Source organism: Protopterus annectens, chromosome 15.part0 (assembly GCF_019279795.1).
Source record: "Protopterus annectens isolate FY-2018-M chromosome 15.part0, PAN1.0, whole genome shotgun sequence".
In the NCBI taxonomy this organism is placed as follows: domain Eukaryota; kingdom Metazoa; phylum Chordata; order Ceratodontiformes; family Protopteridae; genus Protopterus; species Protopterus annectens.
Window position 1 is genome coordinate 651,539,981 of NC_056749.1, and position 27,561 is coordinate 651,567,541.

A 27,561-nucleotide genomic window follows, 5' to 3' on the forward strand; every position below is an offset into this window, starting at 1 on the left:
TGGGACTTTTCCCGCGGAACGAACCAAATCCTATGCAAGGGGGAATGCACGGTCCAAACCAAGTATCAAAATCACCAAATAGACCAGCAAGGCAGAACGGAGTTCAATATTCATTTATTTTTGTACTATAACAAACTAGTTTCGGCAGAAATTGCCTTCTTCGGTGTAGGACAGTACAGTCAAGTTCCTTGTCCTCATCCATTTAAATACAGACCATGAGCCAATAAGGCAAATAGGCTCATCAATATTAATGAGATGAAAAATTTTTTAAATATAATTTTTGTAATCACATACATAGAGGACATAACAACCATAGATAAATGTAATAAAATTGGAATAATATAGTATAGCATATATATGTATAAACATATATAGTTTTTTGGGCCATATGCAACATCTGCTAGACAAATATTTGTCCATACAAACAGTAGTAATTTCACATATCGACTACCTATATTATGCAGATAAAGGAGGGGCAGTGGTAGTGTTAGATTGGAGCTATTATGATAATGAAGCTTATAAGCAGTTGAATGATGCTCGGTACTACACTAAGATGCCACTTGACCCTACTCCAGTTTTCAAAAAACAGATTGATGATTTTTTACAATCAGCCTTTGATAATGGCATCATATCCAAGAAAACATTAAACCATTTAACAATTTCTGACCCCATCAGACAATATATTTATTTTCTACCCAAAATACATAAAGACTTGTTTTATCCACCTGGTAGGCCTATTGTGTCAGGCATGGGCTCACTCACAGAACCACTTTCTGAATTTTTGACTATGTATTTAAAACCTTTACTACCTTATGTAAGATCCCGCATACAGGATACTACCCAATTCTTGAGTATTGTCAATGATATGCAGTTAGATTCAAATTGGTGGCTCTGTACTTTGGATGTGAGCTCATTATATACAAGTATTCCACACTGGGCCGGACTTGATGCTATTGAATTCTGGTTACATCAATCCAACATGTATCAACCAGGATTCAATACTTTATTATTAAACCTAACTGAGCATGTACTGACCAAAAATGTTTTCTTTTACAATCAGGAATGTTTTTTGCAAATTAATGGTACAGCTATGGGGGCATCTTTTGCCCCTATATATGCTGACCTATTTATGGCTTATTTGGAACATATTATGATCTATGATGTTACTCACAACCTTTTTTTGCCTGAGATAGACATCTGGCGGAGGTATTTGGATGACTGCTGGATGGTGTGGAGATCGGATATTCCATATCTCCTTGAATTTGTAGAATATCTGAATGATAACAAATGGGGAATAAAATTCACCATCAATTATGATTTAAAATCGATAACTTTTCTGGATGTCCTGGTAACAAGGAATATGGACAAAGGAATATGGACAATACTCTAAAAACTGAGACCTATAGAAAGTTTCCCGAATACAACACCATCCTCCACGCCTCCAGCTTTCATCCAAAACACATTGCCAAAAATATTCCTAAATCGCAATTTATCAGAATGAGAAGAAATTGCTCTGATAATGTTAGTTTTGGTCATCATGCTCAAGATCTGTGTACTAGGTTTAAGAACAGAGGTTATAACTCAGGTTTTGTTACAATGGCTTTGAATCATGCCTCAGGGTTACACAGATCAAACTTGTTAACATACAAACAAAAACCAAACAAGAAGAGCATATTGCGTCTCACTACTACATATGGTAGAAATACCAATACCTTTATTAATATCATCAAGGGAAATTGGAATATACTGGAATCAGATGCTAAAACCAAATCTATTGTTCCCAACACATGTTTGTTTTCATTTCGAAAGGGCAAAAACTTAGCGGGATACTTTAATCATTACAAACACCATTTTGAATCCTCTTTATCCAATATATATCAAACAACCATTTTGGGTGATAAACTCATAGGTTGTTTTCCTTGTGGTCACTGTGTTAACTGTAAATTCATAGCAAAAACAAAAGAGTTTACCAGCAGAAACAGCAATAATGTGTTCGACATTAAATTTTTTGCCAATTGCAACACGGATTGGGCCATTTATATGGCACATTGCAGCTGTCATTCATTTTATGTTGGGCAAACTTCGCGACCAGTTAAGCTACGGATATCAGAACATTTGAGCGACATTAGATGCAAAAAAACATCTAATGCATTATTCAAACACACACTGATACACAATAAAGCACAATTTCGTTTTACAATAATTGACAAAATTATTGGTGATAGAACTAACAAAGGGGGTTGGCATACTAAACTTGATCTAAAAGAAAAGAAGTGGATTACCAAACTTGGTGCTTTGTTAAATCCAGGATTAAATGAACACTTATAGAATATAATAAAAATAATAAACATGGATTTCACCATTTTTATACATGATATGTCATTTTACTACTTTTTGTATTTGCAGATATGTTTGTTGCATTTATTATTGAGATGCTAGACATATTATCATGTTTAATATTCATGAGCTTGATTTAATGATTTATACAACCAATCATTGAATTGTATGTTATATATAAACACCTTATTCTTTTGGATTGGTTCTATTGGTATACACTGAAGAAGGCTGGGTTTGAACCTGGGCCGAAACCGGTATGTGGAACCTACTTGGTGTTTTGGTAGTTTATTAATACACTAATAAACTACTATCTACAGTCCATCCTTGTTGCTGGCGTTTTTTTCCATAATTAAGTCTAGCCAAAATGTTTTGGCTTGCGCCCCTTGCATGGTTTAGTTACCTTCGCCTCTGTCGAGCAGGGCCACAGAAGTGATTCCCGGGGTGAATTTCCTGTTCCCCATCCACTCAAGCTTTTTCTTGAAGAGCGGTAATGTGGAGCTTTGCCTTGCATATATGGGGACCTTATTTCAGAGCAAGGGGAGTCTCTCAGACACGAATCTGTCCCTACAAGTCCTGTTTATTGTTGAGGTCAGGTTAAGGTCCCTAGAGTGTATAGCTCAGGAAGATCAGATTTTCCTTAGATGGAGCATTTCCAGCAATTCGGGGTTTGTCATAGCCTTGTATGTCAGGCAGTGATCACCTCTGAGTAGCCGGTATGCAACAGAGTACAGCTGAAGTTGTTTTAGCCTGGTGGCATAGGGCATCTGTTTTAGGCCCGTTATCCTCTTGGTGAGGTATTTTTGAGGCCTCTCCAGTTGTTGCAGGTGTCTAGTAAGGTACATCCTGAATGGGGCATTGTACTTAATGGGTCTAATGAGTGATGAGTAGAGAGGGACAATAACTTCCTTTTTTCTAGATGCAAACCCCTTCGTGATAAGGTGGGCCATGTAGAAGGATTTTCTAACCACTTTAGCGATGTGGTTATCAAAAGATAGGTTACTATCCACCTGGGTCCCTAGTTCTCTTATCACACTCTGTGTTAAGTGAGCTGCCACTTATGTGGTAATCCTAGTTGGAAAGAGAACTTCCTGTCAAGGGACTTGACGTTAATAAAGTTAAGGAACCATTGTGTGTATTTGTGATGCATTTTCAGCAGTTTTATGGATAGGTAGTTGCAGTCTTCTAGGATGATAGTGTTGAGTGCAATAGTTAGGGACTATAGTTTGAAGTTCTGTAGTTGGTAGTGATTTGATAACCATCTTGTCTGTTGACACTAGGAATCCTAAGAGTTCAAGGTCATTATTTTGCTGAATTTGTTTCAAGATTATGGACAACATACAGGTATGGATACATCCATTCCTCACCAGGGGGTCTGAATGAAACATGGGCATTGAGCCCCAAGCTGTAGATGGAGTTGTACCTCTCAGCTGTCAAGAATTTCACATTATATCCAGGATTTTGATTCCTTTTTGGTCTGTTCCTCATAAATTTGTTTTCTGGCAAATCTTTTGGAATGGCAATCACTAAATAAAGACGTACATTTAAGTGAAGTACTTTATATCCTTCAGAAAATGTATGCTAATGCAAAACCTGTTGTTCTAACAACTGTCTAAGATTATAAGAGCAGTATTTAAAATCTGTCACTGATTTTGGAGTTTGCCCCCCCAATTATTTTAGGCTTTTTCCAGAATTCCTGTTCTAAGATGTTGAGAGGTGTGGGGAGGGAGTGTTACATTTATGTTGGATCAACTTTTCAGCAACAATGTTTGTTTGTCTTTTCGGCTTTTCCCGGTAAAGGGTCGCCACAGCGGAACTCTGGTCCACTAATGATTGGCAGTAGATTTGTTTATGGTGCCGAGTTGCCAGCCCGAAGCCCAACCTTCAGCGAAGGCACGCCCATTTACGCATGTCTTTCGGAGGCCACTCGACCGCGGGGAAGACATGCAGACTCCACACAGAAGGCACTCCCCGCACACTAGCTGAGAATCGAACGGAAGAACCTCTTGCCGTGAGGCAACAACGCAACCGCTGTACCACCACGGCTTATAATATAGATGCATATTTGCTTAAGTGTCAGTTTTTTTAGGCTTTTAGAATTGAACAGTGAAATTTTTATAGGCCTAATCTGGATTTGGCAATTTAGTCTCTTGTACTGTCTAATCTACCAAATCCAAATCAGGCCTCTCAAACTTTGTAACTACTCAATTATAAAAGCTTTAAAAAAAAGTAAAAATGTACAATGTTTTGTCTCTGCTCAATTCTGAAAGCATAAGGAAAAAAACTCTGAGGTGGAAAGTGTCTTTGCCTGTTTGTATAAGCCCTGAGGTGAGAGGTGCATGCTGTCCCTGGCAAAGCAGGTTAAGACTGTCGACCACTTCCATTCAAGCTGACACATAGTTGGATCCTCTTTGAATGATACGACAAAGTGAGTTAGTTGTTAGTCAGATCTCTGTATTGTAACAGTGTAGAGTACAAGATACTGATCAAGACTATCTGCTTCCTACCCTGCGTCACATACTTTGAGTTTGACCATGCTTCTCATCTCCCCAAGGGTGGAGCCTGTTGGATCATTTACTCTTCTGGCAGTGACCATTCGTAGACGTGTGAGTGAAGGGATCTAAGGACACCAGTGAAATCATTAATTCTCACACCTAAAAGACAGCCAGCAGTACTGGGATATATTTTTGCCTAACTGTAGAGTCCCCTATAACTAGAACATTTTCATTTATGGCAGTATACTATGGGTGCCTTAAGGGCTTGAGCATGCAGCTGTGGCATCCCAGGCTACAGGAAGAAATGCTGCTCCATCAGTGTGTAGTGAGTAAACGTGTCTGTATGATGTTTGAGGCCTGGATCTTCTGGTATATTATTCACAGGGCTTGGTATGAGTAGCATTGTAATAGCTACCCTCTCATTGGTAGAAAAACAGAACAGTAAATTTTGCTTACAAATAAACAACTTGTGTATTCCTTGAAATTGAGACATTATAATTTTTGGTCCACTGAATGACTGTAACAAGTAAATGCTCTCACTTCCTTATGTACCACAAATTAAAGTACCAAAGAAGGCTCTGTCAGTAAAGTCAGGTGTGTAGATGTGTAGTGTCTGGCAGCTAAACACAAACAAGCAGTAAGTTTTACACTACATCATGCAATCAGAGTAGGTAGATAGCCACTAGAAATGCAGAATGGTAACCAATTTTCAGAAAACATGCACATAAAAGTATGTCATTTCCCCTTATCCCACCACAGAAAACAACAAAAACATTTTCAAATGAAAAAGAACCAACAGTACTCGAGCAGTTTGTGTTATCTGAAAATGACATGTCCTTTTTGTTTAAAGCTTGGTTCAGAAATCTCACTCAGTAAATCAGGTGCACAGTTATAAGACTGTACTAACCTGGAGGGGCATAGTGGCATAAAACAATGACACTGGCAAAACTATAGTGCATGAATCCTGAGAAATTAGATATTTTTGTAAATATAAATATTAATTACATATTGCTAGAAAGGTGTGTGGTCAACTGATGATGGTATACCCTAAAGGCTGATGATGTGGAGAAGGACTGACATATTTGGTGTCCAGTGTTGATTTTTGAGATATTTTTGAAAAATAATACTGCACATAGAATGAATTTTCCAATTTCTGACTGGAAAAGTGTTTATGGTGCCATACAGAAGCTGAGAAGATCAAATATGCAGCTAATTCCAGGTAGGTGGAATGAGATGTGCAGTGCTTTAGAATTTCTCTGCCTCACTTACAGAAAAAGTGTACATTTTCAATTCAGTATCTGTCATTAAATGAGGATTTAATAGTTAGAGTACCACACTAAAGCTTGGATAAAGTTGTGTAGCTTTAATGTTTAATGCTTTTGATTAGTATTCACAAATATAAAGATAGACCTCCTTGTTAGAGCAAGGGTGTTAAAAGTAGTGCGTCAAATATGTTTTTGGAAACCTCACCATGTGCAAGAAGCTTTGACTATAATTAGAAAGTCAATAAAAGAAAAACAATAGACATCAGTTCAGTTCTCAAGACTTCAACCTTGTATAATTCATATAGTCACGTCATGGAGAGAGATTTTTTTTATGAGCAAAAGGGATAAATGGAGATGGACCTTGGTAACTGTATGATGACTGAGACTGGAGTAAAGGATATTGTGGTCACGAGAGTCCAGAACAGAAAATGAAGTGAAGCCTTGGTGTGGCCAAAGTTTCTGCCATAGCATTATACAGAAACAAAAACAGCAGTAATGTTTTGGCTGGGAGAAGAACACAATGTGGAATATTGCCATAAATGTTAATGTTTCACCCTGCCATCTACAGAAGCAGTAAAAAGAGTGAGGCCTACCTCAGTTCTTTGAAAATAGAAAAATTGAAAAAATGCCTTGGTTCATTAAATTTACAATAGTAGCAACACGCTTATTACTAACAATATTTTTTTCCTGAATAATTGAGCTACTTTAAAGCTGACAAAATTTCTTTGCAGATGTAACTCTACCAAACTGTAGACCATATGTTTCCCTGAAACAACAGTGCAGTTCTGACTGGAAAAAGAAACTTGATACTGCTGGCTATCCAACCTGCAATTTCACATTTAAGATGCAAGTTAAGTCTGGTGATACTGAAAACTGGATGGTAAGTTTGCTCATCTGACTTTGACTATCTAGTTAAGTAGTTTTTAACAACTGAACTTCTAGAAAAGAAAGAGTGTTACTGTTAATTTGAGATCTGATTTGGAAACTACCTGCGGCCAATAACAATTGGGATGTCTTAGTTTGCTATCTCCAGCTCAGTATATTTCTGCTTTTTTTTCCTATGCTCTTTAACTTGTAGGCCTCATGATTATGCAAGCCAGGATGCCATTAGGAGGGTGCACTTAGATTGTGTGTCATTTGTACCGTTTACAGAATTAAGATATGTGCCCTTTTGTTTGAAGCTGAAAACGTCCTATGTGCATAGTGTGAAATGCTGCAACCTTCAGAGCATTCCTGCAATTCCCATACCATTATACAGAAACAAAAAAAAAAAATCACTAGTGTTTTGACTAGGAGAAGAACACAATGTGGAATACTGCCATAAATATTAGTGTTTCAACCCTGCCATCTACAGAAGCAGTAAAAAGATTGAGGCCTACCTTAGCTCTTTGAAAATAGTGATGGTAGTGGATGACCAGCGTAGGGGCAACTGTACTAATCTCACTTTATCCCAGGTCAAAGCTCGACTAGTGTGTTTGTGGGCAGACATCAGTCACATCCTTATTAAAAGCCTGCCTCTGATGTAGCCTCATATTCTTAGTCCCCCATAGTTCCCAGTGTGCTATGCAGTGTCTTCCACATTTCACAAACTGTAGCATAGTGATCCAGCTTGCTGATGTGAATCTGTTCTTTGAGTTATCCAAAGTCAGACCAGTAGTTTTACTTGGGATTGAGAAGCATCATTTTCTGGTTTCTCTAGCCTCCAAAGTCATTGTCCACTCAGTGACAAGGCCGGAGGAGAGTTCCGTGGGTCCTCTTGCCACCAGGTGAGACAGTAGGGTCGATGTAAATGTTAGATGCATCTCTGTTAATAAACAGGGTTTATCCTTATGGATGTGGTCCTGTACCATTAGGTAGACTGGGGTAATACTAGTGCAAGAGGTTAGGTCTTTCAAGACCAGGTGCTACAACTGGCATGCTCTTCTACAGTTCCTAGGTCCTATTTCTCAATTCCCAGTACTTCCCTGTCACATGCTTTATGCTTCCCATACATGGAATACGCAGACTAGCTGTTTTATTTAAGCAAAAAGAAGGTCTACCTTCAAATTCATTGCTGTTTAGTACTAGAAGTCTGGATAACAAATTGCCTGACCTTGAGGTCTTAGTGCATTTGGAGTACATTCCTGTTTATTATTACTGAAACCTGGTGTGAGTGCAGAAAGCATCCACTCTCTACTAGGGTTTTGCTCCTTCCATGCCTTTAGGCATGATGGGAATCTTGTTACCTCAAGACAGATTCCTAGAGGCTGAAAAAAATAAACGTATTTAGATTCAGCTCAGCCTAAATAAAACCAAATATCAGATCATAGCATATTACAGGACCCCCCCCTTGATGGACTTCAAATACAAAAAATGCTCCATCATCCTGGGAGACTTAAACAACCTTTCAAACTAGTATGCCAGTACCTCAAATGTAGACTATTCCCAAAAATTCCTCAATTTCATCAACAAAAATTACCTGGATCAAATAGTCAAAGAGCCCACAAGAAATCAAAATGTTCTTGGTCTGGGCCTTATAAATGTGGCAACAGTATATATTGTCCCAGGGGAATTTTCTTCCCCAATAAAGTCTGACTACAGATTGGTAACCTTTTCTTTCAAAATCCCTAAATCAGCTGAGACAAATATCACAGGTTAACACTTCATATGTACAAATTTCCTGCAATTCTGTGATGAAGGCACTAAGTTCAGATAGAAGTGTACCCCTAAACTTTAGACATTGCCAGAAGCTATGCAAATAAATTCTGTGCTTATCTAGAAAACTGCATAAACCTGTCAGACCCTTTCAAAACTAAAAATAAAAAGGAAATAAACCAGCCTGGTGGTCAAAATGCATAAATGAATACAATAAGAGAAAAAAAATCATTAGAATATATAGCAAGACTAAAGACCCATAAATCAAAGATTATCAAAAAGATATCTAAGGTACTGAAAAAACACCATCAAGAAAACTAAGGCTTCCCATGAACTACAGCTATTTACAAATCCTTCTTTACCCACATCAGGAAGTGACCAAAGAATACCCAGCATCCCTCTGAATTCATTCAAAATGGCACTACCTACTCTGATCCAGTAGATATTGCAAGATATTGCAAAAATACTGGCAAGCAAATTCAGTGCTAATTTCACTCCAGGTATATCTATACCAAACCCACATATACCTAGTGATCTAAACTCCCTATCATCTCAAAAAGAGCACTTGCTAAAAGTACTTTCCAAAACCAGCAATGCACCTGATAGCACTAAACCTGCTGGTGGTCCCACTCCTAAAATTATTCAGCCTGACCTTATATACTGGCTTAATCCCCAACCAAGTCTTGACAAACATCAGTCATAATGCCTCTTCACAAGGGCTGGCCCACCATGGACCCTGGGGATTTTAGAATCATCAGCCTGTCGTACCTCATCTATAATGGTCATGGAATTGGTCATAACAGACCTAATAAGATACAATATAAAAATATTATAAAACTTGACCCCCCAGTAGTTTGGCTTCAAGGGTAGATTATGTCTGTCTGGTAAGGTTTATTTATTTTTTTTTTTTTATTGAGAGAGTAACATAAACTGTGGACAGTAGTCCCACTGTCCATACGGCACACTTTCACCTTGCCAAAACATGTACCACATACCAGCATTATCAACAAGCTAAATGCCTACCAAGTTGATCTCTATGTAGTTATATGCATAGTAACTTGGCTAAGGGAGAGATCCCACACTGTAAGGATGGCAGCCGTGTTCTCAGAGGGCATAAACATAACCATGGGGTACCACAGGTTCCCGTACTAGAACCTTTGGTATTTGACATGTACTTCTCAGACATAACGAATGCCAGTTAAACAAGTTTGTAGGAAAGGAATTCTAGTTAACCAAGTTTGTGGACTATTCTAATGTTGGTGTTTTACTTAAATTCCCTTCTTATATGAAAAAATTGCAAAGTGAACTTGTGCATGTTAATAGTTGGTGAACTAAAAATGGGTTAAAAATGCAATATTGCTGCATTTGGCAAACTCTCCACCCAGCTTATAGTGTAGCAAACACCAGACTCCATTATGAAGATGATGTGACCGTTGGAACATGGGTAGACAACCCCTTCTCATTTGACCATCATGTTGTAAGAGATGGGAAAAAAACTTCTGTCTGGTATAACTGATCACAAAGTATATTTCCTTTTATGTCCAAAAAAGCCCTGATCCCTTATATTCTACACTGATCAGGTCAATCAGAGAATACAGCGCCCCCTTTGGGATGTAAAGTACTGAACATTTCAAGCAGAGAGATCTCAAAGGATGTTAACAAAAATGATCATGGGACTAAAGGACCTGCTTTATCAAGAGTGGCTGGAGGCCTTGTTCCTGTATTCACTGTCCTACTGTCTCCTTAGGGGTGATCTGTGTCTTATTCTCTGTGCCATTAGGAATATGACAGTCCAAGACCTCTTATTTCTCTCCATGTAAAACTGTGTTGTGAGCACTAGAACCAGAGATATGAGCCTGATTCATCAAATAAACAAATCCTGGTGGAGAGACAGATTTGACATCCAGTGAGTACCACTTCTGTACAGTAAACTTCCTCTCAACATCGAGCAATGTGGCACACTATATTAATGTAAGAATTAGACAATTGGATGGGTACTCATAAATTCCCCCAGTATAACTGACCTATCCTAGGAAAAGGAGGAAAAGTCCAAGGGTGTGCACTGGCAAGGTGTAAATGGCCACATGGCCCATTTGCCTTGTATATCTGAGATTCTAAGAGCAGATGGCCTTTCCTTGTTAGAGATAGATAAAAATGAGATCTTCACTCCCTGTAAAATCTGACCTGATGTAGTCCACTATGGATTAGCCTGTGCTCCCTTGCCATCACTTCAGAAATGCTTCAACTAGTAACCAGCTGTGAAGACTGCTGAAGCCCTGAGTCATGTCACCTTCACAGTCAATCTTAAGGATGGTATTCATATAGTCTGGATGTGTTAGGTGTCTTCTCTTTCCATTTCCATTTGAAAGAAGGCAAATTCCTGTAGCAAGCCTCACAGAAGTGGGCTTACATAATGACCAAGTATACTAGGGCTGGACTCCTTTGTTATCTCTATGGTACGGTGTAGGTCTCTGATACCACAGCACCTTCCTACATAACTGCCTGATTTGAGTCTAAGGTTTTGATCAGGGAGAGCCATTAGAGACGGTCCCAAATAAAACCTCCATTCTTGCACCAAGTCCTCCATATAACTCTCCAGTAGCAAAACCACTATTCTTCCATGCGAAGAGAGTCCTAGTTCCTCTCCCCCCTCCATAGGTTCATAGAAGATTATTAGGCTAATGACCTAACGGTTCTTACAAGCCTTGCCATTACCAGAATGTTGCCTGCTAGAGGACTGTCTGTGCCTATACTTTTGAGTATTTTACAGACTGCCCCTGTCCATAAAGGACACGGGTACCACCCCAGTAGTGAATTTATGATTCCCCATCCATTGACCCAAATTGCATTTGAAGAGGGTTGGGGAAGGGCTCTGCTTTGTGTGAACAGGAAGCTTGTTTCAGAGAAGGAGTAATTAATGAGACACACATCTGTCTGTCCAGCATGTTTTGTATCACAGACTAGATTTAGATCCCCAGATCAGGTGACCCTCACTCAGTTTGTCTTGCAAATGTAACAGTTGCATCAGGACTGGATTTGTGAGTGCCTTGTAGTTTAGACATAGATTATCCCTTTAGTTAGGAGACGGAGTAAATGGATAGGACTTTAATCTATCCACACTGGACATTTTGTTTGCACCCTGTATTTTTTTGTAAGGAACCTCTGAGGCCACTCCCACTGTTTCAAGTGCCTGATCCGAGTACATCCTAAAAGAAGTGTTGTACTCCATTATTGGTCTGAGGGACGAGTACAGTGGGACTATAACTTCCTTGGGTCTGGATGCCATATGTTTATTTATAAGCTGTGCCACAAAGAAGGACTTCCTCACCACTGTGGACACATGGCAGTCAATGTTCAGGCTATCTGTCTTGTATACCTAGATCTTTCACCTTTGGGTCCACTCTTAGGGGTGTGTGCTATTATTTTTGTAATTTGCTGGGGTATTTGACTTCCAGAGAGTATGATTATGCATTTTTTGCATTTAATTTTAGGCCATGGCTCTGGTACCAATCATTTGTTCAAGTCAAACCCTACTGAGGGCATCTACATAACTGGGGGATTTCAGTGATTGCCCCCAACTTGCAGTAATCAGCAAACTTATTCAGCTAAAGGCCTTCTGCATTAACTTTGACTTCAGCGAAGTATATTCTGAACAGCTGAGGTCCCAACACTCTGCCTTGTGGCACACCACATCTGGATTCACCCTCTCTAACAACGTACGTCCTGCCCATGAGCCATTTGGCTATCCATCTGGTGACATAGGGATTTATGCCCATTTTTTTGAGTATCTATTATAGTGGGGAATTGTGACAAATGTCAAGGTAGGCTGTATCCACTTTTACCCTCAGCCATGACCCTAGTGACTTGATCATAGAAGTCCACAAGATTGAGCAGGTATGACCTGCCCTTGGCAAAGCCGAAATGGGTTGGGTCCAGTGTTTGGAGGTTTCTTGTGTCATTATTTATCAGGCCCATGATTATTCTTTCCATGGCATCGCATACAAGACTAGTCAGACTTATGGGTCTGTAATTACCCAAGTCTGTTTATGGTGCCCCCTTTATGCAGAGGGATGACTGTTGCTGTTCTCCACTCCACAGGGGCAAAGCTAGTCTGAAGACTGTGGTTAGAGATCTTAGTGGGCTGTTTAAGAGGCATCCTGGAATATCATTGGTACCCATCAAAGAAATGTTTTTTAGTTTGAGAGTGCAGTATTGACCTGTTCTGTGGTGAAAACTCGTAGAGGAATGGTGGAAGATATTTCTTGGGAGGGTAACCGGAGGTGATCGGGAGATGAGATTTGAGCTGAATTTATTAGCCTGCAGATTTGATGCATCTTCTGGCTGAGTATAGTTTATGCCAACTACAACTAGTTTCGCACATTCTGGCCATTGCCCTCAAGACTGCGGACATAACTGAAAAATGCCTTGTAGTTTCCCTTAGAATGGGAGATTTTTGCCTCAAAATATGCTTTTGATAACTTAACTAGTCCCCTGATTTGCTTGTTTAGACTGAGGGAGTTTTTGCTGTGTTGTGCACATTCATTCATTCTTCTAGAGAGGATTTTTTCGTTTGCTGTACAACCTGTTAATACCGGGGGTCCACTAGGGTAGCTTGTTTTTGTAGTTTGTCCTAGACTTATTTTGGACTGGTACTGCTGTTTCTGTGCAGTTGTTTATATGCTCTTCTGGGGCTTTTGTGTATTCTTCCAATTAGGCTTCTGTGTTTTCGGGGTTTAAGGAAGTTTGGCAACTAGCTATACTATCACTTAATAGGAGGTAATTTGCCTTAAAGTTCTTAAATATTTTGGGGTTTGGAGGTGGTTCTAGATTTATATTTATTTCAAGAGAGACCACTTTGTCATCTGATCTAACCACTGAGGACATCACACTCTTTTGGGGGGAGGGGGGCATTGCTCTCCCATATTTGTGAGTAACAGGTCTAGAATATTTGTATCCCTAGTGGGAGTCTAGACCAGCTGCTGCAGGGCATTTGCACTGACAAATTGTAGAAATCTTTGAGCCTGTGTGTTAATGTTCATGTATGCTTCCCAGTTAATGGAAGGGTAGTTAAAATCACCCATGAGTATGGTATTAGGCTGAATGGTAAGTGATTCTAGTAAATTCAATTGTGATGGCTGGGTATACTGCATCATGGTCGGGGACCTGTAGCTAGCAAGAATATGGTAATGTGTTTTTCTTATGGTTAGTTGGACATGTGGTCACTGAAGCATGTCATACTACCTGACCAGTCCTGAGGTGTACTTATCCTTTATGTGGATGGATATACTTTCACATTTTGCCCTGCCATGTACAGTGAGTGATTGGAACACGTAAAAGGCATTATAGCCATACACTGCCAGGGTGCTTTCCATGATTTTGACCAACTTTTTAGTAACTGCACAGCTGTCAGCATTTTCCAGGGTGAGAAGTGTTTCTAGGGAGTGTAGTTTCTTGTTGAGACTCCTAGCATTCAGCAGTAATAACTTCAGCTTATCCTGAGTAGATTTTGCTATGTTGGAAGGTTAGTCTGTTTAGCAATGCCTAAAAAAGGCAGTATAGGGGTAGATAATGTTTTGTAAAATGAACCAAACTGCAACCAATAACAAATACGGAACTTATTACAGTTTTAAATCCACCAAATTGAGCGCTTTCATCTGCCCTAAGCAGATTTCATCAGAATAATTAGTATACAGTGCCTCACATTTTTATACCATTCTAAACTGCCAAATCGAATCAATCATTCCATAAACATGTTAAAAAAAGCAAAAATAAATATCTGACTTGTCCAGACCAATTTTAACCCATTAGGGTGTTTCTGTTCTTAATCCTCTTTATAAAGTGCTACTGTGCATATAAATAATTAAAAAATACTTAAAAAAAAAAAAAAAAAAAAAAAAATATATATATATATATATATATATATATAGAATATTAGTGCTCATTGCATATATTTATATTTTATAATGTGCATATTGTCAAATAATTAATATAATATATTTTATTTTAAATTATTCAAACCTTTTAATATGTTTCTAGGTGTAATTTTGTTATCTGTGCTACAATGTGGGTTATTTTATTTCAAAAAATAAACATAAATCAACCAAACTGTTTATTAAAGCTTTAATAATAAATATGAATATAATAATTATTATTGTTGTAAGGTATATATCAAAGGGCTGAAAATAAATAAATAGACAAAAAATAATAAATAGGCAAAAAATAAATAAATAGACATATTAATGAATATAGGTGGAAGACAATGTGGAAATATAAAAATATATAAATATATATGTTATATATATGAACAAATGGAAATATGAAAAGCATGTAATAAAAGCTAAATTAATAAACTATAATAAATTATGAATAAATACAAGACCTATGCTACTAGTGTAAGGTGAGGAGTTGTCGTCATAAATTTCACTATCTAAAATATTGTTATTATCAAAAAATATGTTATATATATGAATTAAAACATTTAATAAATAATTATATCTAAAATTTTTAAAAATATGTATATATATATATATATAATATATAAATAATACATAGTTAAAAAAAAATCATGTATTATATGAATAAACATTATATATTGTATATTGTATACAAAATCAAACTGAGGTGAGGTAGCTTTATCAATATTGCCTTAATATTAATATATTCATGGAGACCCCAAATAATTTGATTTTAGTCTCAACTGCCACTTAATCTCTCTCAATAGTAGGTTGTTCTTGTAATCACCTCCCTTTTATCCATTTTCATTGACTCTAAAATGGCAAACTTAAAATCTGTAAAACCTACACAATTTACTGAATGTTTGTAGAGGGCACTGGTCTCCTTTTTCACCTTAATATCATTGTGTGTGCTCATAATTCTCTCCTTCATGCCCTCCTCAGTTTTTTTTAGAAGGGAGGGAGGGAGTGGGTGTACACAAATAAATAAAAAACTAATATCTTACATACTATTAAGACCATTTTTAGATGTAGATAATGTTTTGGCCAATAGACAGAAGCATAGTACTGATAGGTGAAGACCATCCCTGGCAAAGCAGAGTTGCCTGTCAATTATGTTCACTAAGGCTGACTAATATTGGACCCTTTTGGAATGACACTAGTAGCTAAGCCAATTATTCAAGTCAATCATTTTCTGTTTGTATTGTGCCATCATCCTTGTAGATGTTAGAATGTTGCTAGACCTATACCTGCCCGTGATACATGTTCTGAGAGTTCAATCATGTCTTTCTTCATGTAGTCCAGGGAGGAACATCTCTAATCATTTACGACCACATGGACTACAACTGAGTCATACTGGTACTTGGGTCACTGACTCACCTGAGTGCTTGTGTGAGCTGGTGCATCCTGGCCCCTGACAGGCAACTAACTGTAGCCTTCTAATTATCCAGCCTGATGAGAGAGGTACATCAGTCTCCTATGAGAAAAATATTGGGTTGCGTGATGGTATACCTTATGGGCTTGGTAGTTGAGACGCAATGAGATGTGGTTTTATGTGTTGTGGTGGGAGTTGTCTTATTTGAATGCTTGCAGAGTTTCTGAGGAATGTATTTTGAGAGGCACTTGAGGTTTGGGTAAGTTACATGTGAGCATCTCCACACGTGGGTTTGTCTGGTCCTTTTTTTTTTTTTTTTTTTTTTTTTTTGTGGTGAGTGTTGTATGTGTGTCCCTGATGACCTGTTTGGCATTTTTGTCAGTATGCGAGAGTCTTGCCTCTAGTGAAATTGTATAACTGTATCTCTCACATACTGTATTTGTCTGTTTCAGAATTAAGTGGTTGTCAGTGTACTTAAGGCAATTGCTACATTGCCTCAGGATGCCCATGTCCACCAAGTTAGATGCAGAGATAGCAGCAAAGTGCCCATCTGTGGTTGCAGGTCCTTAATGTGTGCTTTACAATGGAAAACAATGTGGGATGTTTGCAAATGGCCTAGGGATGGGTGCTTACTTAGTGTAATCTAAAGCTGAGTTATTTGGCAGTGCTTCCCCAGCACACAAACCAGTTGATCTTTGACCAGTGATAGTCCTGAGTGCTGTAATGTAATGTAGAGCTAAATAAATGCAACAGTGCTGCTCATTGCACAAACTAGTTGCTCCTTGAGTAGCCTAGGACTGTGGAGTTTTTATAGGGAAAGTGCAACTTCTACTGATTGCATATATACAGGGCACCACTAACTGCTGCTGCAAGCAAATGTGAGCCTTGTATAGAAACAGAAAAAAACAAGTTTTAAACTGGTTATGCCCACAGGCCAATCAGATAAGCACACTTTCCACCAGCAATTCCCAGCATAAATAGGTGAAATCAGCCCTCTCCTGCTACAAGAGGGCAGACTTTTACCCTCTTAATCTAAAATGATTGATTTGGAACCCAGGTGTTGGGGAACCACAAAAATAAATGCCTAAAAGCATGGAAAACCATAGATATGATGCATTTAGACTACTACTGCAGGGCAGCAGCCCTTAACAGTGTATTAAATGCAACTTAAAACTGTAAGCAAGTGCAGGAAAAACAATAAATAGCACATAAATATTTGAGAATGCAATGTGAACAAGAAATACAAGTGCAAAATAAAACTTGATTTAGTTTTTCTTCCCAAGGATGGCTTCATTTGCAAGCAAAATTTCTCAAAACTCTGTCATTGTCACCAAAGTATGTGCAGCTCTAAATAATTAAGCCAAGACGTGCAAATGCAAGGCTTATATAGAAGCAGAAAAAAATATTTAAGCTAGGTATGCCCATAGGCCAGTCATTAAGCACACAATAAGCTTTCCATAAGCAACTCCTAGCTCATATAGGTGAAATCAGCTCTGTTCTGCCACAAGAGTGCAGACTTTGACCCTCTTCTTGTAAAATGACTGATTTGGAGCCCAGGTGTTAGGAAACCATAAAAATAAATGCCTAAAATCATGGAAAACTATAGATGTAGTGCATTTAGACTACTACTGCAGAGCAGGATTCTTCTAGCGCCTGTGTGCCCAAGCCCACAAAATATCTGTAGACTATAAATTAGATTCTCATAACTCCTGTAAGAGTAGTGCAAGAATAAATAGTAGATTCAGTGTTCCATGACCAGGATAGTGTCAGCATTGCTCCTCCTGAACCAGAGATTCAGCTTTCAGACGAGTCCTTAGCACCCTGAAGGATTTTCCAGGTTGACACAGGAATATAGTGCGTCTCTTTCTAATTAAAACATATCCTTCTGCCCCCTTTCTAAAAATGGAAAAAAAAGCTCCTCAGTTTGCCAGTCGAGGTACTTGCTCAGCCTTCTGCAATGTCTGGTGGGAGGATGGCATAACGGTTAAGGTGTTTACCTTATAGACACAAGGTGCAGGGTTTGATTCTCACATGGGGTAATTGGCTAGGCTTGAAAAGGCCCACAAGGGTAGTTAGCCTAGTACTAATCTATGAACCTATGAACATTAAAAAAGCAAACTATCCATTAGACTACCATCAGTACCAACACCTCAAAAATTTCAGGATAGATCTCTCCTGTTCTTACTCCCTTGCTCCCACTGAATTGTTTAATAATTTCAAGTCCGTTTAGTTGTTGCTGATGCAGCTTTCTCAAAAGATGGAATGTCTGGGGGAATGGATGAGCCTGCTTCATGATGGCTGCATGTTAAAGTTAATACATTGACATCTGTGGGGGTTAGAATAGTGGTTAGCTTGAGTGCCAGTATCTGTATGACAACCTGGAACATCAATTATTTTACTGCATGCTATGAAGATTTCACTTTATGCCATGCAGACCTTTCAGAAGAAATTGAATAAAGTGTTTTGTATGCTAAGTGGTCTTGTGCAAGATGTGGCAGTCTAAGGGACTGTTGCAGAACCATCCAGAACAAACTCTGAACTTCAAGGGGTCAAGACTGAAGTAAATGACAGAAGTAGCCTGCAAGCAGAGTGCTTGTAAGCATGTATAGGTGGATCTGTTATAGGTGAAATTAGAAGAGTTAGAGAGTTTATTCTCATAGAAAAAAAATAAATTGTAGGTGATGAAGTTAGAGGATGAACCCTAAAGGAGAAGCTGAACATGGAATTTACCATGCTGAAAAACTGCCCTGGAGAAAAAGAGCATACTTGTGGAAAGAGCTCATTAAAATGGGCCAGTTGATCCTAACTGGAAAATTCTCAAATCATTATTAAATTTAACTAATATGGTACAAATTAAAGGTTCACACACTTGCACAACATAGTTAAAAGGGGTGAAATTATAAATGTTCTGTAGTCCTATCTCGCCTTCATTCTTGCATATGAGTTCAGAGCCGATCACAAAGCTCAAAGTCTCTCAGTGGGCTTGTGACAAGGTAGGTATCCCATAGTGCACTAGTAAGAATCCCCAGATCTCGTTTGCTGTGTTTACGAGTTCAGAAGTGCTTCTTTCTTGGCCATGGCTAAGTTGGATATTTTCATTACTGTTATTGTTCTTATTGATATTTTTGCATATAATATAGCTCAGTTTACATAGTTTAGATAATAGTTATTATTAGGTAGTAAATAGTAGTGTGTTTTGCTATTTTCTGAAGTTATTGTTGAGAACTTGTTGGCCGTTTTTAGGTCTGTTTTGTTTTCTGACTGGTATCCCTTCTGTGCGCTAGTTTTTTTGAGATAGTTTTTCTATTAGCGTAGGTCCGCGTTTGTGTTCCTTTTCTTCTAGTATTGTATTTCACTAGAATAGTATTCTTGTGTGCATTGTTGTTTACTATTCTTATTGGCTAGTTTTTAGCCTGTTTAAATTTACAGTTTGTGGTATCCTTTCTGACTTAGCTTTTTTTTCCTGTTTGTTGACAGCTAGGTCCATTTAAGTTAGAAGACCTAGTCCTCTATTAACCTTTTCTGGTGTTGTCTCATCAGGCTAGGCCCGTTTAAGTTAGAGGACCTAGTCCTCTTTTTGCTAGTCTGTGTGCGTGTTTATCCTTAGCAGGGCTAGGCCCATTTAAGTTAGAAGACCTATTCCTCTGTTGTGTTTCTTGTGTGCTGTGTTTCTTGCAGGGCAAGGCCCATTTAAGTTAGAGGACCTTATCCTCTTTTTCTGTCCTTGATAGTGTTCGGTTTGTAGTAAGCATGTCTAAGCAGTCTAAAGATCATAAACCTTCGGGATTTAAAAAGTGCCTTAAGTGCACCCAAAAAATGTCAATAACTGACTGGCATAGTAACTGTGTTTACTGCCTCGGCGTCATTCGTCTTCAGGAAACTTGTTCTTTCTGCCACTTCTTCAGCTCTCAAGTTCTCCAAGAAAGTAAGAACAAGCTAATCCTGAAAGGTCTCCTTAAACCTTCCTTTGAGGAGGATTTAGCCAGCTCTTCATCCTCACACTCAGTCTCCTTCAAAGAAAGAGAAGGTCAAGTCAGCCAAGAGACTTTCTCCTGCACAGAGTATTTTGTCTGGACCTCCTCAAAAAGTTTTGATATTGGATAAGCCTTCTACCTCTTCGGCTCCACTGTCCTCAGAGCAGGTCAAGGTTATCGATATTGACACGGCAGTGTCGGACCCAAGTTTCTTGGAGCCGACCACTGAGATTACCTCTGAGCCGGTCCAGAGAGTTATTGCTGGTCTCCCCAACCTTACAATCTTCCATATTGCAGAGATCTAGGTTGCCTACCCTGTCATCCAGATTCTCCAAGAGCCTTTCTGAAGAGGATGTAGAGAGTGTAGTGCTTAGACTCTTGAAGTCGTCTGCTTTACCAAAATTTTTGCTGGCTCTGACCCAGTCTGTTCCAGAGTCATCTAAGACCATTCTCCCTGTTGCTGTTCCTCTGAGCCATGTTGGTCCTTCAGAGCCAGAGCTTTTGGTGCCACTTGTTATGGAACCCTCCGTTCCAGCACCCCTTGTGTCTGTCTCAGAGCCAAGTTCCGCTCCGACACCTTTAGCACCATCCTTGGTGTCTAGGAGCCAAAGCTCACCAGTCGGCCCCTACAGGGATGCTTGGGCCTGAACTAGTTCAGTTCCGAGCCTACCTCTCGGTGCATCGGCTAGTTTGAGCTTGGACCCTACCATCTCGGAGGTGATCGCTTTGGAGCTGAGGGATACTTCAGTTTCCTTGGAACTGGGTCTGTCCTCTGATCAAGAGAGATCTGCATTCGAGATGATGAGCGTGCTGTCAAGGTAGTCAGCTCCACACAAGGGTACCGATGCTCTTCCCCCTCAAGCACTGACCTCTGTCTCAGCACAATCTCTCTCAGCAGCAGAGACCCACAGCCTCAGGAGCCCTCGTTGAGTGGCCCCCAGTCTTCTGAGACTTCCCCAGAATACCATTCTGAGGAGCCCCCGCAGAAGAGGACTTGCAAGAGGAAGCATGTAGACTCCCCAGATGAGTCAATCACCTCGGACACTGACCTTGAGGAGTCAGAAGGGTCCCCTAGGTCTTCCTCTGATATCTCCTTTGTAGATATCTTAGAGATCCTAAAACAGAGAGGTGTCTGGCCCACTGTCACACCTTCTGATGAGGAGTAAGTGTACCTGAAGGCTTTCAGGTCTCAACCTTCAGCCTCTTGGGTGTCTCCGCCATTTGATGAGCTCCTGGACCTAGTTAGTCAAAAGGTGTGGGGAAACTCCTGATGCCGTGGAACCAGTCCCCAGAAGGCCCAACAAATTTCTCTTAGCCCCCAAAGGAAAGCATTCTTGACCAAAGGTGTGACTGTAGATGCCATGGTGGTGGTGGCGGCAGCCACAAATAAGTAATTAGCAGAGACTTTTACATCTGTCCATCCACCGAACAGGGAGTCTCAAATGATGGACAGATATGGGAAGCGTATCTTTTCTTTAGCGGCTTTCACTCTCAGATTGCTGAATTATCTCACCCATTTTACTAGGCTTCAAAGAGATCTAAAAGAACTAGGAGATACTCTCCAAGGTACATCAACTGAAGGAGTCCCTGAGAAAGTTACTGCTTACTTTTAAAACTCAAAAAACAAACCACAATCCAAAAAAAATGGCCTCCGTTGCAACGAGATGAAGAAAGATAAAAAAATTTCAAATAAGCAACTAAGAAGCGCTTAAAAAGAGAACTTAAACAAATCAGATACATCCAGTAAATCAAGCGCTTTCATCTCCAACCATTTGGAGACTTTATCAAGACAGGGCATGCCCCAATTGCTAGTAAATTTATAATACAAAGTTAATTACTGAACCAATCAACATCCAGGGTTCATTAATAATTCATGAGCAATGACTATTCCTACAATTTTACATCTAATAATGTCAAATAACCACACATAAAGCATTCATCATCCTAAATATTACCCACTATAATACATAAAAATACATAACTATAAAATACATTATTAAAATACAATTGAATGTGTGTAAATAACAATCTAATAAAAACTCAATATTTCCTATATGTTGTACACCTCAAATAACCCTAATGTATTATAATATAAATGAATAAATAAATGTATAAATAAATACATAATAGTTACAGTATAAAAGTCACCAATGTATACATATAAGACATAAAAATAATGCATATGTTTCAACTATTAAGAATTACAAGAACATTTCTTTAAAAGCATCATCTGTCTAAAGCTTTTAATCTTAAAAAGCAAGTAATTGCAATAAATTCATTTAAGCCTGGCCATTGAGTTGCATTCATTCTCAACTGCCATAAGGCCTCACTTTTCTCCAAATTTAAAGTCCAAGGTCCACCTCTTGGGTCTAGTTCAATAACAGTGAATTTAAAGTCATGTCCGGGCCATTCCATACAATGTTTTTCAAGAGCATTGGTTTCTTTTTGCAGTCTGATATCCCTCAAATGCTCATAAATACAGTTTTTAAGTTTCCTTTCTGTCTTTCCAATATAAAAACAAGCACATTTGGAACAGAAAGCACAATAAACCACCTTCTCTGTGTGACAACTGCACTTTTTTTGTAGAGAGACCTTTATACCATTTATGTTAAATTTTGACCCTTCCTTAATATATTGGCAGTCATTGTATGCCCCACAATTCTTCATATGGCCCCCATTCCGAATCTGGTAACTCCTTTCAAAGATGTTCTTTAAGGTTTGTCCCTTTCTATATACCACAATAGGCTTCTCACTTATGCACTGTCTAATGTCATTACTTGACATCAAAATTATCCAATTTTTATCCAAAATCCTAAACGTTTCTTTACTGTCAAGATTATAAGATGTGGTAAAAGCTGAACAAAACTTTCCATTTGCTTGCACTTGTTCAACAGGTGTCATAACATTCACATTAACATTGCTGTCCATATTAACAGAACCAACATTGAAATTTAAAACCATATGCCTGTTCCCTTCATTGCCAGAGTGCACCATCTCGAAATTCAGTATAGCATGATAAATCCCTCTCTCTCTCTTTCTTAACTACTTCCAACATTAAGTTGTTAATTAAGTCCAATGGATATTCTCTTTTAAGAAACATATCTTTCAACAGTTCACATTCATCCAAGAAAGAGTCAAAACTAGACACCATCTGAGCAGCTCTAACAAACTGTCCCTTAACAACTGCTCTTTTTTGCTTGAAGGGATGGCTACTTTCAAAATATAAAAAACTGTTTGAATATGTTTCCTTCCTATAAATACATGACTCAAAATTCCTTAAGACTGTATTTTTTGTCAGTTTAACATGCAAATATGAGATTTCATTGGGATCGATATTATGGGTGAACCTTAAAAAGGCTGTTGAATTATTCATGTTAGTTAAAAATTCATTAATCATCTCCCTTGGTCCATCCCAAAATATAAAAATATCCTCCAAAAATCTCGCATACATTTTGCAATGTTGATAATAAACTGAATTAATAAACTTTTTCTCCCATTGTAGCATCACCAAATTAGAGTACAAACCACCACATGGAGAACACATAGCAACACTAACTGCTTGGATAAAAAAATTCACCATTAAAAAATATACAGTTATTTTTCAACACAAGTTCAAATAGTTGTTTGTATGCATTAATTTTTGGTTGTGATACTCCTTTTTCCATTAAATAGTCACATGCCCATTCAATACCAGTATCATGGGGTATTGAGGTGTACAAATTCTTCACATCAATGATGATGAATACACCTATCTCAATGTATTCTAAATTATTAACCCTTTCTAAAAAAATCCCATGAATCCTTACAAATAGTTTCTTCACTAACAAAACATTTCAAATTAATATCCAAGTATTTTGCTATGGGATAAGTGATAGAACCATGCCCATTCACTGTAGGGCGCATGGGTGGATCAACCATATTCTTGTGTAGTTCTGGTAATCCAAATATACAAGGAGTTTTTGGATGGTACACTGTCAGGTAATTGCACTCATCTATAGAAATTGAGCCTTCAATAAATAGGTCCATTAATTAATTTTTAGCTTTGTTATAAATGCCATTTAACTCATTTAATAGAGATTTTCCTATATGCATCACTCAAAAGAATATTATTATAGGTCCATAATGACAATTCCACCACCTTTATTTGGTTTTATAATCTGCACATCTCTATTAGTCCTACATTTGTTTAGACCATCCATCTCACTTTTACTTAAGTTAGGTGAGTGTGCATTTCTGTGCATATTTCTAACATCTATTTCACATATTTTATCAAACATCGCTAACGCAGGGTGCAGGGGTGGGTTGAATGTACTTGAAATGTGCAAAGGGTTACTTACATATTCAACAGATTTAAATAGGACATTTAAATTCAACTTCCTAACAGAATGTCTGATATCAATTAATGTTTGTGCAATGTTAAGATTTTTGGCTGGGATAAATGGTAAACCTGTAGAAAATAAATCACAATCATTAACATCAAAAATACATGAAGAAAAATTATATACATTAAAGTCATTTCTAGAATTCTTTAAAATAACCGTTATTCATATGCTCATTCAAGTTCAATTCCATTCCTGATATCCCCCCCTCCCCTTCCCTCCCCCCTCTGATAATACATTTGTCCCCCTCTACCCCTGTTTGTAGGAAAAGTCCTTTGATTCTGCACATTTTGGTTGTTTGTCTCTCTGCCTTTCTGATCTCCTCAGTGGGGGAAATTTGTCTTGATCTAAAAAATGTTCCTCATTATTCCCAGAGGCTCCATCATTATAATTATGGTTCTCCATATTCCAAGCTTGTGACCGAGGGGGGTGGGGATAAGCTGTGTTTGAACAATATTGTGCCCTATCCCTCTCTATTTTCTTCATCTTCCTAGCTTTAATTAAAACCATTTCTTGTTCAATAAATTTAAATATTCTGTTGTGGTCAAAAATATTGTCATGAGCCACATCTTGTACAATCCTGTTGTCCAGTTCAGTCGCTTTTATTAAATCTTTCAAAATTAATTCATTATGTTTGATAACTAGCTCCATGTACTCTAAGCCATGTCTATCAAACATACTAATCAAATCCTTATGGAAGCATGAACCAGTTATTAGCCCTGTGGGAAAGCGCCACATGTGCAAACCCTTAGGTGCACGTTTAAGCTTTAAACATTCTTTAAAGTATGCATTATCAACTTGAATCTTCTTAATTTTAAGTAAAATGCGGTCTAATTTGTACAAACTGTTGTAAGAATCAGTACTTACAGGTGAAGGTGTAGAAAAAGCCATCTCTTCTCCTAACCAGTCGGTCATTCTAATGGGATTAAAGTTAACTTGAACATCTTCACGAGCATTTCTTCTTAAATTTGCGCTCTGTGATGAATGCTGCTCTCCATCTATTAAACTCGTACCAGCAATTCTTCCTAAACGCTCCTCATTACTGGTGTTGTTTAAACTTCTGTCTCCACTGGGTCTAATATCAGTGTTTTCAGAGTCTAAAAAAAGAGAAACAGCACTTGTTTCCTCACCACGACTTCTACTAGAGCCAGCAAGTTCCTGGTTTGGTCCTCCCTTCGGAGCTGACGCCATACGGGCATGCTCTATTCTATCTAACCTTTGAGTGATCCGTTCCAAATGCCGCAAGATATCCTCAATCGACCTGTTCCTTTGTGGTGTATTATGATTGTGAAGCCTCCATCTCCTGTGCCTCCGTTGCCATAAAAAACAAATGACTTCAAACTTTTAAAAGTCAAAAAACAAACCACAATCCAAAAAAAAACAGCCTCTGTTGCAACGAGATGAAGAAAGATTCAAATAAGCAACTAAGAAGTGCTTAAAAAAAGAGAACTTTAATTTAACAAATAAAAATAAATTGGATGCATCCAGTAAATCAAGTTACTGCTTAGTTGTCCACCTTAAACACCATTGTTAATTCCTCCATGAGGCTGATATCCTATGCAGCAGATGGAGCGAGTAGGGCAGCAGGTTCAGGAGTTTCCCTTGGGGAGACGCTCCTGGATGCGCTTATGTAACTTTACGGAGCCCTTCAAATGTACTTTTACCAACACCCCCTTTGACAGTTCCTCTTTGTTTGGACCAAAGGTAAAAGATGCACTCGCCAGGTACGAGCAGGAAGGGAAAACTCTCTCTGCTGTGAGAATACATTTTTCTGTCCCTTCTAGACCATATCCCAAGGATCAGAGAGGCAGGAAAATGTGGCTCAAAAAATCCCAGAGATTTTTCTCAGACGCACAGGCTGATTCGTCCTTCAGAGGCAGAGGAGGAGGAGCTAATGGTAGACGTCGCCCTAGAGGCAGGGGGGTCCACAAAACCAGGGTGGTCGAGATTCCTTTCACAGTAATCCCTATCAATGCTCCTGAAGTAGGGCCCAACTGCGCTTCTCTGGAGCCAGTCGGGGGTCGCTTATCTTTGTATCCAGAAACCTGGCTCAACATCACCCAAGACAAGTGGGTACAAAGAATAATCACCAGAGGATACTCCATACCCTTCTTTCTCCCACCTCATACCACCAAGAAGATCCCAGATGTTCCACCCAATCACAGGGATCAAGCAACCAAGAAGATCCCAGATGTTCTACCCAATCACAGGGATCAAGCAACCATAGAAATTCAAAAGTTGCTTTCAAAGAGAGTCATCCAAACAGTCCCCACAGACCAGATAGGATTCGGAACTTACTCCAGATTCTTTTTAGTGCCAAAATGAGTAGGGGACTGGAGGCCCATTTTGGACCTCAGCAAATTAAATGAATCAGTGAAGAAGTCCAAGTTCCGAATGGTAACTCTGCAGTTGATACTCCCTCTGTTAGGGAAAGACAATTGGATGTGCTCCGAAGAGCATCGAAGAGTCCTTTACACTTTGGTTGTGAGCCAGTAATTACCAATTTCATGCTCTGCCTTTTGGTCTCACCACAGCCCCCAGGTTGTTCAACAAATGCATGGCAGTGGTGACAGCTCACTTGAGACGTCTTGGATTACAAGTGTTTCCGTACCTGGACTACTGGCTCCTGACTGCCAGCACCAGTCACCTACTTCTACTTGCTAGGGATTCAACCATCCAGCTCTGTACCTAGCTAGGAATTACAAGAAATTGGGAAAAGTCTGCCTTGTCACCCTCTCAATGTGTGACTTTTATAGGAGTAGAAATGGACACAGTCGCCATGATGGCTCGTCGTCCTGCAGACAGAATTCAAAATCTCAGACAGATGTACACCCTACTTTCCTCAACAAAGAGTCAAAGCCAAGACAATGCTGAAACTTTTAGGGACCATGGCTTCTACCATAACTCTAGTTCCACTAGCCAGACTACATATGTGAATCCTTCAATGGCTACTCTTTTCCCAGTGGTCTTTTCAACAACTGCCTCTGTCTCATCATATTCTGATAATGAAATCTTGCAAAAAGGACCTTTGTTGGTGGATTCAGCCCGATCAACTAATGACAGGAACACCTTTCCTTCCTCGCCAACCCATTGCTACTGTGACCACGGATGCCTCCCAGATAGGGTGGGGGGGCATTGTCTAGGCAGGACTGTC

At 38.8% G+C, this 27,561-nt stretch overlaps 1 protein-coding gene across 1 annotated transcript in view; it reads left to right on the forward strand.

Annotated features, from left to right (window-relative positions):
- The window catches only part of LOC122789982 (interleukin-13 receptor subunit alpha-2-like), a 764,082-nt gene that overhangs the window by 516,143 nt on the left and 220,378 nt on the right, over nucleotides 1-27,561 (forward strand). The window contains exon 6 of the mRNA XM_044057489.1: nucleotides 6,826-6,974. Coding sequence (XP_043913424.1) covers nucleotides 6,826-6,974 — 149 coding nt within the window. The remainder of the gene's footprint in view (nucleotides 1-6,825; nucleotides 6,975-27,561) is intronic.